Consider the following 17,792-nt stretch of genomic DNA (forward strand, 5'->3'; position numbering starts at 1 on the left):
CAAAGCGTCCTTCGGACCTTGGCGCACACACCAGGTCAGTGCTTGAGCATTTGGGAAGAAGGGCACACCCCTCATTGCCTCTTAATTAAAAATCCAAAAACCTAGTCAGCTGATTGTGCAAATCAAGGAGACTATATATAGTTAAGAAGGGAGATGAGCAAAACTTTGTTCAGAAGCTCAGTGGTGCAGGGAATATTTTCTTTTGGGGGCAGCGTGTCCTTGTTTTCATGTGATTCCCTCTTAAATGAGCTTTTCTCGTGTGTTTGCTACGTGTCGGACACTGCATCTTCTTCCTGTTGATATTTAGGTAACAGTTTGTTTTAGTAGAAGATGAAGAGGGATTCTGTTTAAAAAGGTGTCTTATTTCAAATCGTAACAACTTAACCCTTAAATTTTGGAAAGTGGAGTAGTAATTTGATTCGATGCAGTATTAAGGAGTATTTACTATCTGTAAATTGTCACTAGCCTTTGCCTGTTTACACTGTTGTTTACTTTCCGTCTGGTGTTGTGGAGGGAAGGGGGAAAGCTTGGGGTCGTGTTGGAACTCAGCTCCAGGGAGCCCTGGCGGGGAGGCTGTTTGACCGACGTGCCTAGGACACCACCACTGAGGGGCAGCGGGCAGAGGATATAGCAGGAGTGGCGTTGAGGGTCTGAGGCTTGCAGGGGCCATGTGGCAAGGGCCCTGTGGTTGGGCTGGGCTGGCAGGCTCTCCGGAAGGGATTGGGGAGCCAGGTGGGACCCCGTGAGATGAGGAATGGCTGGTCTGACTCGGTGTTGTAAGAGACCACCCTGTTCACAGTATTGAGAGCGGGCACTGAGAGTAAGGGTGAAAGCTGTGAAACCAGTCATGACTCTCCTGTGGTAGCCCGAGCGGGAGATGCACTGGCGTGGAAGTGGAGGAAATGGTAGGAGGGGAGGTTCTGGGTGCACTGGGAGGCAGAGCCCGGTCTGTGAGATCAGCCGTAGCACGTGAGCTGGTAAACACCTCACACATTACTTTCTGTTCAGATTTTGGCTTTAGTGTATTTTGGGGACTGTCCTGACCTGCGTCAGTAGGCTTCATAATCATGATTGTATGAATTTCTGATTAGAATATGGCAACCAAGAAAACTGCATTTCCTGTCTTTATATAGTTCTTGAAGATCAGGAAGGTCAATGAAAATGAAAATTTTTGAGACCCTTTCAGCTCAGCCTACGTGTTGGGTGCACACGTGAGTGCATGTGTGTGTACGCAGGTGTGTGTTGCACACGCAGCTGTGAGTGCATGTGCACAGGTGTGTGTTGCGCACGTGGGTGTGAGTGCATGTGTGTACGCAGGTGTGTTGCGTGCACACGTGTGTGAGTGCATCTGTGCGGTGTGTTGCACGTTTTGTGTGCATGTGTGTACACAGGTGTGTTGCATGCACACGTGTGTGAGTGCATGTGTGTGCAGGTGTGTGGCACACGTGGGTGTGCATGCATGTGTGTACGCAGGTGTGTTGCGTGCACACGTGTGTGAGTGCATGTGTGCACGCAGGTGTGTTGCACACACGGGTGTGAGTGCATGTGTGTACACAGGTGTGTTGCACACACGGGTGTGAGTGCGTGTGTACATAGATGTGTGTTGCATGCACGGGTGAGAGTGCATGTGTGTATGCAGGTGTGTGTTGCATGCACAAGTGTGTGTGCATGTGTGTGTGTGTGTACACAGGTGTGTGGCACATGGTGTGAGTACATGTGTATGCAGGTGTGTGTTGCGTGCACGGGTGTGTAATTGCAGGTGTGTGTACACAGGTATGTGTTGCACATGCGGATGTGAGTGCATGTGTGTGTACAGGTGTGTGTTGCACACGCGGGTATGATTGCATGTGTGTGCACAGGTGTGTGTTGCACACGCAAGTGTGAGTGCATGTGTGTACACGCAGGTGTGTGTTGCGTGCATGTGAGTGCATGTGTCTATGCAAGTGTGTTGCACATGCAGATGTGAGTGCATGTGTGTGCATGCAGGTGTGTGTTGCATGGACGTGTGTGAGTGCATGTGCGTGTGCAGGTGTGTGTTGCGTGCACACTTGTGTATATACACTCAGTGTCTGTCCTGTGCTCTGTCGGTGTTGGGGTGGTGTCAGGAAGAGTATTGGTGAACTGCGGCCTCCCCCCACACCCACGACCATATCAGCGAGCGTGGCTCCCCGCCAGTTGTTTAGGGGATAGAACAGTGTCTAGTGGAGAAAAACTGAGCTTCCCTGGCCCATTCTGAAATGGGGTCAGGAAGGGGATCGGGGGGAATTACCCTGCTGCCTGCTCCCACTGGATCCACCCACACAGCCTCTCGAGGTAGGGGCAGGCACCACGTTGTCCAGCTGTGTGTGGCCTTTCTGAATGACGTGGTTCTTGGGCATCTGAGCCAGTTGCCAGGCATGTGCCCTGCCTCACAGGTCCTGGGAGTTCCTGGTAGGAGCCCACAGCTGTTGGTAAGTCTGAGGTTTGCCTTTGCAGATGGAAAAATGGCTTCCAGAATTGAGTGTGGTGCCAGCCAGTAGAGCCCAGGAGTTGTGAGGTGATGCTCTAGCCTGTGGGGCAGGGGCCTTGCCACCAGCGTCCTGCAGTTGGCTGTGACTTCACCAGCAGGAAGGTCATCTTCTCCAGGAAGTCTTTGGGCGCTCTTCTAGTGAGCTCAGTTGCCAGTGGATTTCTTAGCTATAATGTGTGGGGTTAGCCCCGTGTGCTGGGCTCCGGAGGGGTGCGAGCGTTCTGGCTCGTCAGTGACTACGAGAACAGCGTTATTGGTGTCAGAGCCTTTGTGGGAACAGCGCCGTTGTGGGTCCTTTACTCCGGCTTGGCGTTAGCACGCAAGATGCTTCCTTTGCTCGTTTTCAGGTCCTTCTGAGTCCTTGTCTTGCCAGGCCATGCCCTCTGCCTGCCCCTGGGGTCAGGAGTCTTGCAGTGGCTGGGGAGACACAAGCACAAGACTGACTAGACAGGGAGATACGAGTTGGTTGAGCTGGTGCTGGGGCCATGGGGACCCAGAGGGAGTCCACCTGTTATCACGGGGCCCAGGGAGCCCCGTGGGCCGGAGGAAGGGCCTTTTGGTATGTACAGTTTACTGTTAAGAAAGCAGGCCCAGCAGAGGGAAGTGAGCTTGCACCAGGCCTCCAGGAGGTCTGGGCGAGTCTGTGAAGTCACGCTGGCATCAGACACGGGACGGAGGCTCTGTCACCCAAGTTGGAGTGCAGCGATGCAATCTTGGCTCACTGTAGCCTCCACCTCCTTGTCTCAAGCGGTTCTCCCACCTTGGTCTCCTGAGTAGCTGGGACTACAGCTGTGTGCCACCAGACCTGGCTAATTTTTTTTTTTTTTTTTTTTTTTTTTGGTAGAGATGGGGTTTTGCCGTGTTGCCTAGGCTGGTCTGGAACTCCTGAGCTCAGGCGATTCTCCTGCCTCAGCCTCCCAAAGTGTTGGGATTACAGGCGTGAGCTACTGCACCTAGCCTGTTTGTTTAATGCATGTATTTATGTAGAGATGGGTTCTTGCTATGTTGCCCAGGGTGGTCTTAAACTCCTGACTCCAAGCAATCCTCCTTCCTCAGCCTCCCAAAGTGCTGGGATTGTAGTGGTGAGCCACCACACCCTGGTCTTCTTTATTAATGGAGTAATTATGGGTTGGCCTGGTCTTCTTTATTAATGAGTGATTATGGGTTGGCCTGGTCTTCTTTATTAATGAGTGATTATGGGTTGGCCTGGTCTTCTTTATTAATGAGTGATTATGGGTTGGTCTGGTCTTCTGCCTTTCGCACTTAGGGATTTATTTCTTTTAAAGACCATCTGGTGCCTGCGCTGGGTGTGTGCTGGACCCAGAGGTAGTCCAAGCGCACTGTGCCCTCAGAGTCTGTGGGGCAGGAGGCAAGGTCTGCAAGCAGGCTTGAAAAGGGGCAGGGGTCTGGAGGAGGCGGGAGGAGCCAGGGCACGTGGGCCTTGGGCCAGGCCGCCCCGTATGGTCAGCAGAGAAGTATGGAGGAAGACATGCTCAGGGCATGGGCACTGGGCTGCTTCTGCTGTGGGGATGCTAGCCATAGACATGCTGTGGCCATACGGTGTCCACTCACTCCCGGGGGCCCTTCCAGATTTTCCTCGATTCAGTTTCTTTATGCTTAGGGTATTTTATAAAGACACACATACACATACACACGCACAAATGTATAGACACAGACATACACACAGACAGATATAGATCCAGAGATGCAGAGACAGACACACATGGACACACACATTCACATACCCACACAGACAACACACACAGACACACATACACATACCCACACAGACTTAACGCACACAGGCACACAGAGGCAGACACACAGACACACCCACACCCCCCCCCCGACACGGACACATAGGTATTGACACACAGACAAACCCACACATACACCCACACACACAGACACATAGGCAGACATCGACACACACACACACACCCCCCACATACACAGACACCTAGGCAGACATCGACACACAGACACACACACCCCCAACACATACAGACACATAGGCAGATGTCGACACACACACACACACACACACACACACCTGGCCTCTGCCCACTCCCCTGTGCTGCAGGAGGTTCACAGCACGGTCTGATTGAAAGGAGAGCAAAGAAGGATGTGTGGTCTGCTGTGCGTCCTTTTTGGTTTCTGAAGTGCCCTGACTTGTGGCACAAAACACACAAAGAGGGTTATCAGAAGATGTAAGGCACAATTAAGCTTTAGATCATTCATCTCTAGAGTGTTGGAGTGTTGTTCTAACTGGGATACTCTGAGGGTAAAAGGGGGGACATCGTAGCCGCCCCACCAGGGTGCCAGCACAGCCTGGAGCTGTTGCGTGAAGCAGAGCTCGTGATGTCCCCTCTGCAGCGTGTGACTCAGGAGTGGCCGCAGTGCAGACTCTTGGTCTCTGATCCAGTGAGTCTGGGGGGAGCCCCAGAACTTGCAGTTAGGGAAGCCCCTCGACACTGGTCCACATGAGGCGCCTAGTGTTTGGAGGACGCCAGATGTCACATGGCCTCATTAAAACTGGTATTAACTTTGTATTTCTTTAGCCCACGTGTCTTGGGCTAGAGGCTCCTTGTGTGATCAGAGGCCGCCAAGCTGGGTTTCTACGAGCGATGCATAGCACACCTGGAGATGGGCGCCTCCGCGATTGGGCATTTTCAGGTGCAAGCAGGTGGCACAGAAAGCTTCCCCAAGTGCACGGCGGTCAGCATGGATGCCCCTTAATTCCTTTCTCATGAAGGGTTTTGGTTTCTTCCTAACCCTGGACAACGGGGGATTATCAGGAGTTTTTGATTGCCTTGTTTATTTATGTAAATATAAGGACACAACACTGAAAATCAACAAATGTTACTTTCTAGAACAGTTTTAGGTTGACAACAAAATTGAGAGGAAGATAACGGATTTCCCATATGCCCCTGCCCCCACTCCCAGCCTCCCACAGTGTCCATGTCGCCGGCCAGAGTGGGACATTGATTACGGTGGATGAGCCTACAGTGGCATGTCTCTGTCACCTCAGTGCGGAGGTCATGTCAGGGTCTCCACTCTGGGCGCTGTAGCTCCAGTAGGTTGGCAAATGCATAGTGACATGTGTCTGCCATTAGAGTGCCATACAGAGTCGTTCCACTGCCCCAACACCCTCCTCGGCCTCTCTTCCTCCCCAGGCCCTGGTCACCGCTGCCCCTTTTACTGTGTCCTTAACTTTGCCTCTTCCAGAAAGTCAGCTGGTTGGAATCGTGCAGTTGGAGAAGCCGTTTCAGAGTGCCTTCTTTCCCTTAGAAATGCGCATTCAAGGTGCCCGCGCATCTTTTCATGCGTGGCTTCAGAGCTCATTTCCGTTTAGCGGTGAATGACATTCCATCGTCTGGATGTTCCACGGTTTATTCAGTCACCTGTGCAAGGACGTCTTGGGTGCTTCCTAGTTTTGGTGATGATGGATCAAGTGGCTGTCACATCTGAGCACAGGTTTTTGTGTGGACGTCAGTTCTCCACTCTGTTTGGTAAATACCAAGGAACTTGGTTGCTGGATGGCATGGTTGAAAGTACGTTTGGTTTTGTGAAAAGTGGGCACAGTGTCCTTTGGAGTGGTTGTGGCAATTTACATTTCTGCCAGCAGTGAGTGGGCGCTCCTGCGCCACATCCTCTCCTGCGTTTGCTGCCGGTGCTCCAAGCCTTGGCCGCTCTGATAGGCGTGTGGTGGCGCCGCAGCTGCAGCCGCTTGAGGACCTCGGGTGTGGAGCGTCTTTCCATGTGCTCATCTGCTGTCCAGGAACTTTGGACATACAGTCCATCTTTAAGTTGGGGGCTGTGCATACTTTGGTAATTGTTTGGTAGACTTGTTAATTTGGTTATATTCTTTTTTTTGGTCCATTCTCACTCAGACAACAAAAGAATTAGATTGTAAACTGAAAATATAAGAATGAATAGCGTTAATTAGATGGGAAGGGACACATCTTTGTCCCTTTGTATCATCTTTGGTGAGGTGTCTTCAGACTTTTTGCCATCTTTTCCCTCACATAGCAAAAGATCATTTATTAGCTCTTGTTCTTCCAGCTCTTTGCTTTGAAACTGAGCATACACTACTCTGTAAGCCTCAAAATCCAACACATCATGTGCATCATACTTTCTATAATGAGAATCCATCTCACACAGTGTAAAGCTACTGCACTGCCTCAAAACTGCAATTCCCCGGCACTGTCCGGCATCATCAAGTAGTCAGAACATTCTTGCCCGCACAGGGCTTCTGTGAACTCTGCAGACACGCATGTGCACAGTCGCACGCTCACTGGTGAGCCTGCCTCCCTCCCACAGCATCTCCACTCCAGTGCATGAGCCTGGACTGTCGCACTGTATAACCATGCAGGCCCCTCGGGACGCAGCAGCAGGTGGTCTGCAGGCTTCCCAGAGCTGCTGCCCTGGCATCATTCCTGAAGGACAGCAGTGAAGCTGCTGAGGCCAAGGGAAGGCCAGAGTCCAAGGAAGGCTGTGGAAGTGTCACCAGTGTCTCCTGGCTTGTGGTGAATATGGCACTTGCTTTATGTGCACACTGATCTGGCCGTTCACAGGCAGGTCGCCTACCCCGTTCTGCCAGCCCCCACAGTTCAGGGGCCTGCCCACCGCTGTCCTGGGATTCCCTTGCTGCGTCGTGTTGCTTGACTACATGCCTACTCCGAGTCCAGTATAGCTCAAGACAGCTTGCCAGGCCAGGGTACCACAAATTGTGAGAAAATTAATATTTCATTTCCTTCATTCCAATATCTTAATGGTAGAGTGATGGCGAACATTTGTGGGAATATGGCACTTCAATATCTGGGCCCTCTTGTTAGGTCTGTTTTGGAAATTTCCGCCCTTCTAGCACACACTGCTGCCAGTCTGTACCACTCTGAATGCCCCACACTTCCCGCCCAGCCACGCATGTGCCAAATACACGGGGGGAGGAACTTGTAGAAGCGCTCATTTTCTTTTCGTTGAGTTTTAAGGACTCTTTGTATATTTTGGATGCCAGTCTTTTATCAGATAGTGTCTTTTGCAAATACTTCCACCCCATTTGTGGCTTGTCATCATCTCTTGACACACACTGGTTTTGTGTTGGAAGTCAGTGGGATTTCTCACAAGCTTTTCAGGAAATAGCCTTAGAAGCAGAATTGCCAATGCTGCTGTTAGTGTTCCTCTCCGTGGCCATCTGGAGAGGCAGGAAGACACGTGCCGGCCGTGACTGGGGGAACTGTATTGGTGAAGATTGAACGGGGCTATCGGAGGCTGATGGTAGTAGTGGGTTTGTCTGACTCTGGGTGCCCCTACTCGTGCCTGTTTCTAGGTGGTGGGTGCAGAAAACACACAGCTGTTTCATGAGCTGGCCCCCATCAGCACGTGCCGCCCCCAGGCCGTGCCGCACCCCACGGTATCAGGCCCATGCGTGCGTGTACATGCACTTCATGTGTAGGGGCTGTGAAAGGAGCAGCACACGTTTGTGGTCACCATGCGGACGTGTGTTGTCCGGACTCGCTAGACCACTTCTCGGGAAGCGTGGCTCATGGAATTCTCCTGTCGCTGTTGAACGCTGGGACTGTGCTGTAGATCTGAAAGTTTGACCCAAGCTTGAGGTGTGTGTCAGCAGCAACTCTCCAGTTACCTTTTTGGTGAAATGTAAGTTGACAGCCAGCTTTTCCACTCAGCAAATTGTAGGAAGTCATGTGTTTTGGCATCAGTTACCCTTAAATTAGAAACAGGACAATAGAGGAAGTTGTTGATTGGAACAATTGTAGTTTCGCTTGTCTGAGTGCATCTGCGAATCATAACAAAATTGTTGTCACCGATTGCCCCGACGATCGCTGGAGCAGGCTCCAGAGGGAAGCTTGCTTTTCTATGCTACGGAAAATCTGCCCGAAAAGTTGCACTGTTCTTTTGAACGTAAGATACCAGAACAGGTCACAACTTAACTTTTGAGCTTGTCTGCATTTAAAGCAGCTGAGGCGGCGGCGGCTCTCGGGGGTATAGGATTGCCTGTGCTCGGGGGAAGGAGGAGCGTGGCGTCATGCCTTGGTCAGGCGTTTTCAGCTCTGTACTAGAGAAGAATCATTTTCCTGTGTTCAGATAATGCTCTTGTGCTTATAGAAAATAGTGTCCTTACAGAAAACAATTTGCTTGCTCTGAGAAAGTGACCTCACGGCTGTAGTTTGCTGGGTGTTGGACTGGTTTTATGGTATCTGATTGCCCCCGCTCAGTGTGAGAAACGCCCTGTGCTGGTGCCTGGCCCCTCCCTGCACACTCCTCCCTTCTCTTCTCAGAACTGCTTTCCTTTCATTTCTTGTGAGGCCCTAGAGATGAAGTGACTGGGGGAGGCCATGAAGGGAAGGATTTCAAACTGCCTCAGAGGCTTCGTGTTCAAGAAATACGCACCACATGGGCCCTTGTTCCAATCCCAGTGAGGGCTGTGGGTGAGGAGGACCAGAGAGCCTCGAGGTGTCCACTGCTGTCTCTCAAGAAATGGACCATCACATCCAAACACGTGTCCATGAAGTTTGGAAATACAGTCCATCTTTAAGCTGAGGGCTGTGCATACTTTGGTAATTGTTTGGTAGACTTGTTAATTTGGTTATATTCTTTTTTTTGTCCATTCTCGCTCAGACAACAAAAGAATTAGATTGTAAACTGAAAATATAAGAATGAATAGCCTTAATTAGATGGGAAGGGACACGGGCCTTTCCAGCATGATAGACGGGTTCCGTCTTGATAGGAATGTGTTGAAACTGTCTGAGTAGTACATTCTCACTGCATGTAAATTATACCTGACTTCATAAACAACACTTACCAGCTGTCATGATCTAGCCAGTTAGAGAACATAAGGGCAGAGGAAATCCCATTTGCAGTGACCATGACAAAGGTTAATTAGGAGAAAACGTGGAAAACCGTGGAAGGGCTGCTTTTAAGTTCTCCCCGAAGGTGCTAGGGTGGACGTGGACAGGTGCAGGAATGCTCTTGTTCTTGGAGAAAACAACTCAGCAGCCTGAGGATATCGGCTCCCCCCAGGCTAGTTTATAACATTAATGGAATCTCAATAAAAATACTAACAAAGACTTTTTTCCCAGAGCGAATCAGTCTGTTCTTAAAGTTCATAAAGTTCGTGTGCTCATGAAGTTCTTGGCAATAAACATGAGAGAATTATTAGGACAGCGCTGATGGGGAAGAAGCAGCAACATCAGGACCCTCCCCTCCCCCAGCGGAGGTCGAGATGTCCCGACAGCCTCTCTGCCTCCCGCAGCTAGGTAGACAGGCACACGGGTGGGACAGATTGCAGCCTTGAGAAACAGAGACGTCGACGTTTGGTATGTGACAAAAGAGCAGTCTCAGGGCTGGCAGTGGACTCTCAGATCAATCATACTGCGACACCCAGAGGGCCGCGGGGAGACGCGAAGCGGCTCCTAACTCACACCACACTCGAGCATGTGGATCTGAGGCCTCACGGGGACCCACATAGTTTCCACTGGGAGCTGTCATCTGGGTTGAACATTCAGTAGCCTGTTACATGGATTTCCTGACCAAGACATGTTCTTGTGTTCTTAAACGTATCAGAATTTGCTGGTACCTTTCCCATGGGCTGCGGGCCCAGTAACCTGTCCTTCAGCCTTGGCCCTTTAACTGAAGAAATGCTCATGCTGGTTCTTCCAGCACCAACCCAGAGGCCACCAGCTCCCCTTTCAGAGTGGCCAGTGCTGGGGCCGGGTCACCATGGCCTTCCCTGTGTGCTGTCCCCTGCAGTTCCACCCGCTAGATCTTTCCGTATTGACTAGTTGATATGACCTTTAATTTTTCTTCCTTCCTTCCTTTTTCTCTCTTTCTCTCTTTCTCTCTTTCTTTCTTTTTTTGTTATTATCATTATTATTATTATTTTTTGAGACAGAGTGTTGCTCTGTCGCCCAGGCTGGAGTACAGGGGCGCAGTTTCGGCTCACTGCAACCTCTGCCTCCTGGGTCAAGCGATTCTCCTGTTTCAGCCTCCCCAGTAGCTGAGATTACAGGCACATGCTACCATGCCCAGCTGATTTTTGTTTTTTTGTTTTTTTTTTTTAAGTAGGGATGGGGTTTCACCATGCTGACCAGGATGGTCTTGATCTCCTGATCTCGTGATCCACCTGCCTCAGCCTCCCAAAGTGCTGGAATTACAGGCGTGAGTCACTGCGCCCGGCCGTGACCCTTGATTCTAAGTACAACACTTAAACTTTATTTTTAAATTATTTCCTGACTTCTCCTAAAATGCTTACAGAATCCCCAGGGCTTTGCAGAAATAAAATGTTTGGAAGCACCAGCTGCACCAGGTGGTATCCTGCTGTGAGCTATTGGGTGTTGTCTTCAAGATGCTCACCTTGAAAACTGGGTTAGTCCAATGGGTGCGTATCCTTGAGGAAATTAAGGTTGGTTAACATGAGGTGATGTTGTTGTAGTGGTTAATTGAGCCTTGTTAAGATTACTGTTTGGACAGTTGCCTCAACTTTGCCTGCTTTTAGAAGCTCGGAAGCTTGCATTGGTGTTGACACCCTAGGTTGATGACCTTCCTTAGATAAGTTCATGAAAGTGTGAGACATTTGGTAGATTTTTGTACTTACTGCTGCTTTAAAGTCAAGATGTCTAAAGATATTTGTTGTTTTCATCAATATAGATGCCAGTGAAGTCACCTGTGTAAAATCCATGTACTGTGCCCTTGCCTCTGTCCTGCTTGAGGAAGGCAAGCCAGCTGTGTTCATGCGTAGGCTACTTGTGTAACAGGTGGCACCCGTGCCATGCTCATGCTGTTTCATGAGGACTTCAGGGAGGCATGAGCGGGTGGCTGGTCACTCGGAGCACCTGGGCATGACTTGAGCATATAAAATAGTTTCCTTAGAGACTGGGGGGATGGGGGGTGGTTTTCCAGTGCAGACACCCCATAGTACCTATCGGCTGATCAGCCTTATTCATTCGTTCGCTTCATTTGTTCATGTAACAGGCCTCATTGAGCTCTTGCTGTGTGGCCGGAAATGGTGCATATGGAAGGGAAAGCCCAGGTGCAAGAAGCATGGACATTGCCCACTGGGGACTGATGCTGGGAGATCTGGGGACAGATGAAAGCGGGGGATGGGGGTCTCTTGAGGGGGCTTCTCTCACTGCCTGGCAGGGTTTGGCCATCCACCAGTAGCCGTCATAATCCTTTGTGCAAGATGGGGATCACCCATTCTAAAGGGGTCCAGTGAGCCCTGAGAAGAGGCTCTCAAACTGGGGTGGTTGAGCTGAAGGTGGGAAGGGCAAGAGGTGGAGATGCATGGCCAGCGGCATGGGCAGAGCCAGGCTCAGGGGAGAGACAGAAGGGAGCAGGCTGGCGGAGAGGCAGCCTGCTCCAAAGGGTGATCCCTCGACCGATGGGCAGCACTGCCCAGGCATGGTTCTAGAGCTAGGGGGCCTGATGTGGGGCCTGGGTACACGGCTGAACATGCAGCGCCGTCACTGGCAGGTTGGGTCAGCAGTCCCCCAAGGTGTGAAGCCGTCTTGCTGGCCCCTCAGCCTGCTGAGCAGTATGTCTGGCAGCTTGCCCTGACCGTAGCCATGCAGATGCTCTGGCGGTGTGAGCTAGACGCCTTTCCCACCCAGCTGCTGGTCTCCCTCCTTTTCATCTTCTCTTTGGAAGGTCAATTTTACACCAGTTGTTAGAAGTTTGGTAGGAAAGCCCCAACATTTCAGAGGAACTCCAGTGAGGTAGCTGACTTTCCATGTCAAGGGAGCCACTCCTGCACCACTCTGTCCTTCTGTGGACTTGCGACTCTGTTACTAAGAACACAGGGCCTCTACTTCCTGAAGGCTTAGTTTTGTGAAATCCTCAGCTATTCCCAGGTAAAAGACGTCTTGTTTTAGAATCTGTTTTAAAAAAAAGAAGACAAGAGGTCTCACTGTGTCTCGCAGACTGGAGTGCAGTGACACAGTGGTACCTTACTTCAGCCTTGAACTCCTGGGCTCAAACAGTCCTCCTGCCTCAGTCTGCTGAGTAGATGGGCTATAGGCACATGCCATCACATCTGGCTAATTAAATATAATAATAATAATTATTATTATTATTATAGAGATGGAGTCTTGCTGTGTTGCCCAGGCTGGTCTTCAACTCCTGGGCTCAAGTGATCCTCCTGCCTCAGCCTCTAGAGTAGCTGGGATCACAGGTATGCACCACCATGCTAATCTTTGAAAAAAGGGTCTGACTGTGTTGCACAGGCCGAATGAATCTTCAGCTGATCCCTAAGACCTTTTGGTGGCCGTCCCTGTGGCCCCAAGGTTGGAGTCCGTGCTCCACGCGAGAGGCCGATGGTCGCCTGGGGCTTTTCTGTGTGGCTCATCAGTGATTCTTACGCAACCTGCTCTTTGCAAACAAGGTGCTGAGAAATACCACTGGCTGGGGCGCGGCTGAGCTGCCTGGGAAAGGAGTGGCCTGCAGCGTTGCTGCCCACACTCCTGGCCTCGGGTCGTCTCGGCCCACGGGAGTGTGTTCCATGTGTTTTCCAGTTCTGCTTTAAGTCAGGACTAGACAGTTTAGGTGGCACAGAGCAGAGTGAGGCTGAGGGGTGCGGGAGCCAAGCAGGGCTCCACCGTTGCCTTCTTTCCTGTTAAACAGAGAGACTCGGGCGACTTCCTGACCCTAGGCCAGGCCGGAGGGCAGCAAACTGACCTGGGGGCCAGATCCAGTGCAGAGCTGGGATTTATAAGAATGACCAGCAAGCTAAGAATGGGTGTTGTGTTTTTAAAGGATTGTTTAAAAAAAAGAAGAAGAAACAAGAAAGGAGAATGTGCAACGGAGACCGTCTGTGGCCCGAAATCCCCGCAATGTTCATCATCCAGCTTTACAGAGAAAGCTTCAGTGTCTGGTCTTGATAATGGACTCAGAATGGAATAATCAAGGGTTGAAGCATTTTTAAAGAAAACCTTTTTTCTATTTAGTAATAACCCTAGAACAGAGTGTCTCCCTTTGGTGCTGTTGACATTCTGGGCCGGGGCCTTCTCTGCTGGAGGCTGTTCTGTGCACTGTGGTAAGTTGAGCAGCATCCCTGGTCTCCGCCTGTAAGACGTCAATACTGTCCCCTCCTCCCCCTGCTGTCGCAATCAGAGAAGTCTCGAGTCATTGCCAAGTGTCCCTGGAGGGTGCAGAGTTGCCCCGGGTTGAGAATCGCTACCTTCGAATAATTCATATATTACTTTATTACAGACATTTATTGCTTAACTGTCAGCTCTTACTGAAACGACTCTTAGGAACAGAGCCTGCTCAACTTCAGGCACAAGTCTCTGAGGACACCGCAATGGGACAAAGGACCGATTGAGCAGAAGTGCAGGATCTGATGTTTATAATTAAGTCATTAGGATTTCTTAGAAAACTAATTGCTTTTGTTCCTTCCCAAAACCTAGCTGATGTGTTCAGTCTTTGCAGACGTGTCTGGGTATTATTTCTTCTCACAAAAATGACTCCTCTTACCTGGTGGAAGAAAGCAGTTACAATCATTGACCCTATTCTGGTACAAGATTCACAGACTGAAAACAGGGAAAATCGTGACATTTTCTGTTAGGAATGATTCCAAAAAGGTGGGGGCGGAACAAGAATAGCAGAATGTTGGTCCTTGTTAAACCTGATGGTTTCTTATTACTATTCTGTTTACTTTGTGTATGTTAGAAATAGTTCTGGCCGGGCGTAGTGGCCCACGCCTGTAATCCCAGCACTTTGGGAGGAAGAGGCAGGTGGATCACGAGGTCAGGAGATCGAGACCATCCTGGCCAACATGGTGAAACCCCGTCTCTACTAAAAATACAAAAATTAGCCGGGTGTGGTGGCGCATGCCTGTAATCCCAGCTAGTCGGGAGGCTGAGGCGGGAGAATCGCTTGAACCCGGGAGGCAGAGGGTGCAGTGAGCCGAGATCGCGCCACCGCACTCCATCCTGGGCGACAGAGCGAGACTGTCTCAAAAAAAAAAAAAAAGTTCCATGACAGAGTTTTTTGAAAAAATATTGCGGTAAGGTGACAGTTTGGAAACTCTTATTTTAATTGAGGTGTTTCTATGGTAGAGGACATTTGGCAAACTTGAAAGAATTCTCAGATAAGGGCTGTCGTGTGGAATTGCAGCGACGTCCGGGGGATGTAAGAAGCGAACACATAGGTAGCGCCGCTTGAGCCTTTGGTTCTGAAGGAATTATAGGCATTCTGGTTTCCGCTGCAGCGTGAAAGAAGATGTAGGGAAGAGCTGGAACGGAAGAGCCAGGCGCACGGCTTCCTTAGGTGCTCTACGGAACCTCCCGTACAGAGAGCCCTCTGCCTCCTGGGGCCCCCACGCCGGGGACCCACCTTCTCCATCGAGGCTGCGTGAGAGAGGAGCCAAGTGAAGACGGCACCTCGAGGTTTCTGGTCTCTGGGGAGAAAGAGAGGAGCTAATTAAGACCACCTTTGGTTCGGTGGAAATTAATGAGAAATACTTATATTGAAACCAGTTGTTGGAAAAATTTTCAGTAAGATATTGGCCCATAGACCGGGTGCAGTGGCTCATGCCTGAAATCCCAGCACTTTGGGAGGCCGAGGCAGGCGGATCTCGGGGTCAGGAAATCGAGACCATCCTGGCAAACACAGTAAAATCTCATCTCTACTAAAAATACAAAAAAATTAGCTGGGTGTGGTGGCGGGTGCCTGTAGTCCCAGCTACTCGGGAGGCTGAGGCAGGAGAATGGCGTGAACCTGGGAGGCAGAGCTTGCAGTGAGCCGACATCACGCCACTGCACTCCAGCCTGGGCGACAGAGTGAGACTCTGTCTCAAAAAATAAAAAAATAAAAAATAAAAAAAAGATACTGGCCCATAGACCTACCTTAATATAACCTTGAACACCATTTAGGTATGTTTTCAGGAGCTCTTTCTGGCACTTCAATTGAACTGAACCCCGTGTCTGGAGACCTAACTCCAGAAGTTCTGAACTTGGGGTGTTCCACATCCCCGATCTTATCTTACCTGCGGAGAGACTGACCTCATTTCCTCAAACATTTCCAAGGCAGCATTTCCAGTTGGCTTATTTTTGTTTTATTGTATGTGTTTGTCCTGGTGGAGAATTTGTCACCAAGCTGGGTTTGTCACTGCAGGCAGGGTGGTAGAAACCCGAGGGTTGGGGTGATAGGGTTCCACAGACCCTGGCAAAGCTGCGTGTGGCTTGGGAGTCTCTGAACCCGTAGGTACCATAGTCAGAGTTTGGCACATGCGTGCATTTTTTTCTGAAGAGAAGGTCTGTAATTTCATTTTATTACCAAGAGGTTTTATAACCTAAAGGCCAATATCACAGGGTTCCAGGTGCCTTTGGGTAGATTTCAAACTCCCTGCTGGACAGAGAATCATGCGATCCTCATTCCATCCAGCCGCTCCCCTACTACGTTTAATTTTTCTTTTTTTTTTTTTGAGACAGGGTCTCTGTCACCCAGACTGGAGTGCAGCGGTGTGATCTTGGCTTACTGCAACCTCCACCTCCCAGGTTCAAGTGATTCTCCTGCCTCAGCCTCTGGAGTAGCTGGTATTACAGGCGCCCGCCACCATGCCTGACTAATTTTTATATTTTTAGTAGAGATGGGGTTTCGCCATGTTGCCCAAGCAGGTCTCGAGCTCCTGACCTCAGGTGATCCACCTGCCTCAGCCCCCCAAAGTGCTGGGATTACAGACGTGAGCCACCATGCCCAGCCTGCTTTTAATTTTTCATTTCCAGCTCTCCAGGCAGGGTCTAAAGTTTCCCTTTTTGGCTGGGCACAGTGGCTCAGGCTTGTAAATCCCAGTGCTTTGGGAGGCTGAGGCAGGGGAGATCGCTTGAGCTCAGGAGTTGGATACCAGCCTGGGCAATATAGTGGGGACCTTAGAAAAATTAGCTGGTTGTAGTGGTGCACACCTGTAGTCCCAGCTACTCGGGAGGATGAGGTGGGAGATCACTTGAGCTCAGGAGTTTGAGGCTGCACACTCCACACTCCAGCCTGGGCAACAGAGCGAGACCTTGTCTCTAACAAATTAGACTTTTTTAAACAAAAGTTTAACCTTTTGATTCTCTTTTTCCTACCTTCCCCACTTTTCCCTTCACCTCCTTACTTCCCTCTCATGATATCTGCAACCAAAGGGCGTCGCCAGCCGCCTCCAGCCTGCTGGAATAGTTACGTGCTGTGGTACACGGGGTGGACGATATTGTTACTGGCCAAAGAGTGAATATTTCTAGCGTTTTTCTCAGTCTGCTCTTTGATCCTGCTTTCCTTGATTGCCCCATCTTTGTCCTTCCCCAGGATTCACTCCCACATGAGAAAATGTTTTTCGAGACCGTAGGTTTGGTTGTTTGCATGGACATACCCAGAGTGAGTGGCAGAGAGGCATGTGATCTCGGGGCAGGTCCTTGGGGCAGGTCCTTGGGGCACGCAGCTTGCTCGGGGGTCAGGCGGCGCTCCACAGGGCCATCTGCTGGCCGCCCCTGACTCTGGCCGGGTTGTTTTCCTCTTTTACAGATCATCCAGTCACTCGATGGGGATTACCAGCGGAACACCTGTTTGTGTCACCTTCCCACCTCTCTGTAGCAAGAAAATTCACTTCAGCACCTCTTCAGTAATAATGATGAAACTGGTATTAACTGAATGGCAATTATGGATTTTTAACTCTAATTCACAGTAAACCAGCAAGCCATATGTTTAAAATCCAACCAAAAATCGTTGTGTGTTGCTGCATGTCTCATACCATTGTGAGAAGTTGTGAGACACCCACCTGTGCAAAGAGGAATGTAAGTGTTACTTGCCCGAGGAACACAACCGAAGCAGAAAGAGAAGACGTCTTATTTATCATTACAGATAGATGAAAGCATTATTTATATAGATAGAATATATAGATAAATATATATATATTTTTGGTGGTAATGAAAATGGCTCCTCAGAATGCCGACCCGGAATCTATGCAAGTCCAAGAGTTATCCGTGCCCCTGCCGAACCCACAGAAAGCCGGAGGCGCAGAGGCTGAGAACTGCGAGACCATCAGCGAGGGGTCCATAGACCGAATCCCCGTGCGCCTGTGGGTGATGCACGGGGCGGTGATGTTTGGCAGGGAGTTCTGTTACGCCATGGAAACCGCTCTGGTCACACCAATACTGTTGCAGATTGGTAAGTCTCCTCCCTGTCTGCGCGCAGTATAGGCTGAGCGGAGTGCTAGCGGACTGGGCGTGGCTCTGATCCTCCGGAGGTGGAGGATGGCATGTCCTGGAGAGCCCCTGGCACAGAAGTCTTG

The 17,792-nt window shown here is 50.3% G+C and overlaps 1 protein-coding gene and 1 long non-coding RNA gene across 4 annotated transcripts in view; one reads left to right on the forward strand and one right to left on the reverse strand.

Moving 5' to 3' along the window:
* Positions 1–17,792, forward strand: part of SLC45A4 (solute carrier family 45 member 4) — a 98,350-nt gene that overhangs the window by 34,314 nt on the left and 46,244 nt on the right. For 2 of the 3 annotated variants that reach the window (XM_030937619.1, XM_030937621.1), the window contains exon 2: positions 17,027–17,668. In XM_030937619.1, coding sequence (XP_030793479.1) covers positions 17,428–17,668 — 241 coding nt within the window. In that variant the 5' untranslated portion in view covers positions 17,027–17,427. Of the gene's footprint in view, positions 1–13,038; positions 13,560–17,026; positions 17,669–17,792 lie in introns of those variants that run through there. The other variant, XM_030937620.1, reaches the window with a different exon arrangement.
* LOC115899632 lies at positions 14,540–17,190 on the reverse strand. The gene is made up of 2 exons (XR_004059255.1): positions 16,875–17,190; positions 14,540–14,924 (listed from the first exon to the last, which is right to left on the reverse strand). It is a non-coding gene; the product is annotated as an uncharacterized LOC115899632 (long non-coding RNA).

The sequence above is a fragment of the Rhinopithecus roxellana genome, chromosome 9 (assembly GCF_007565055.1).
Source record: "Rhinopithecus roxellana isolate Shanxi Qingling chromosome 9, ASM756505v1, whole genome shotgun sequence".
Lineage (NCBI taxonomy): Eukaryota > Metazoa > Chordata > Mammalia > Primates > Cercopithecidae > Rhinopithecus > Rhinopithecus roxellana.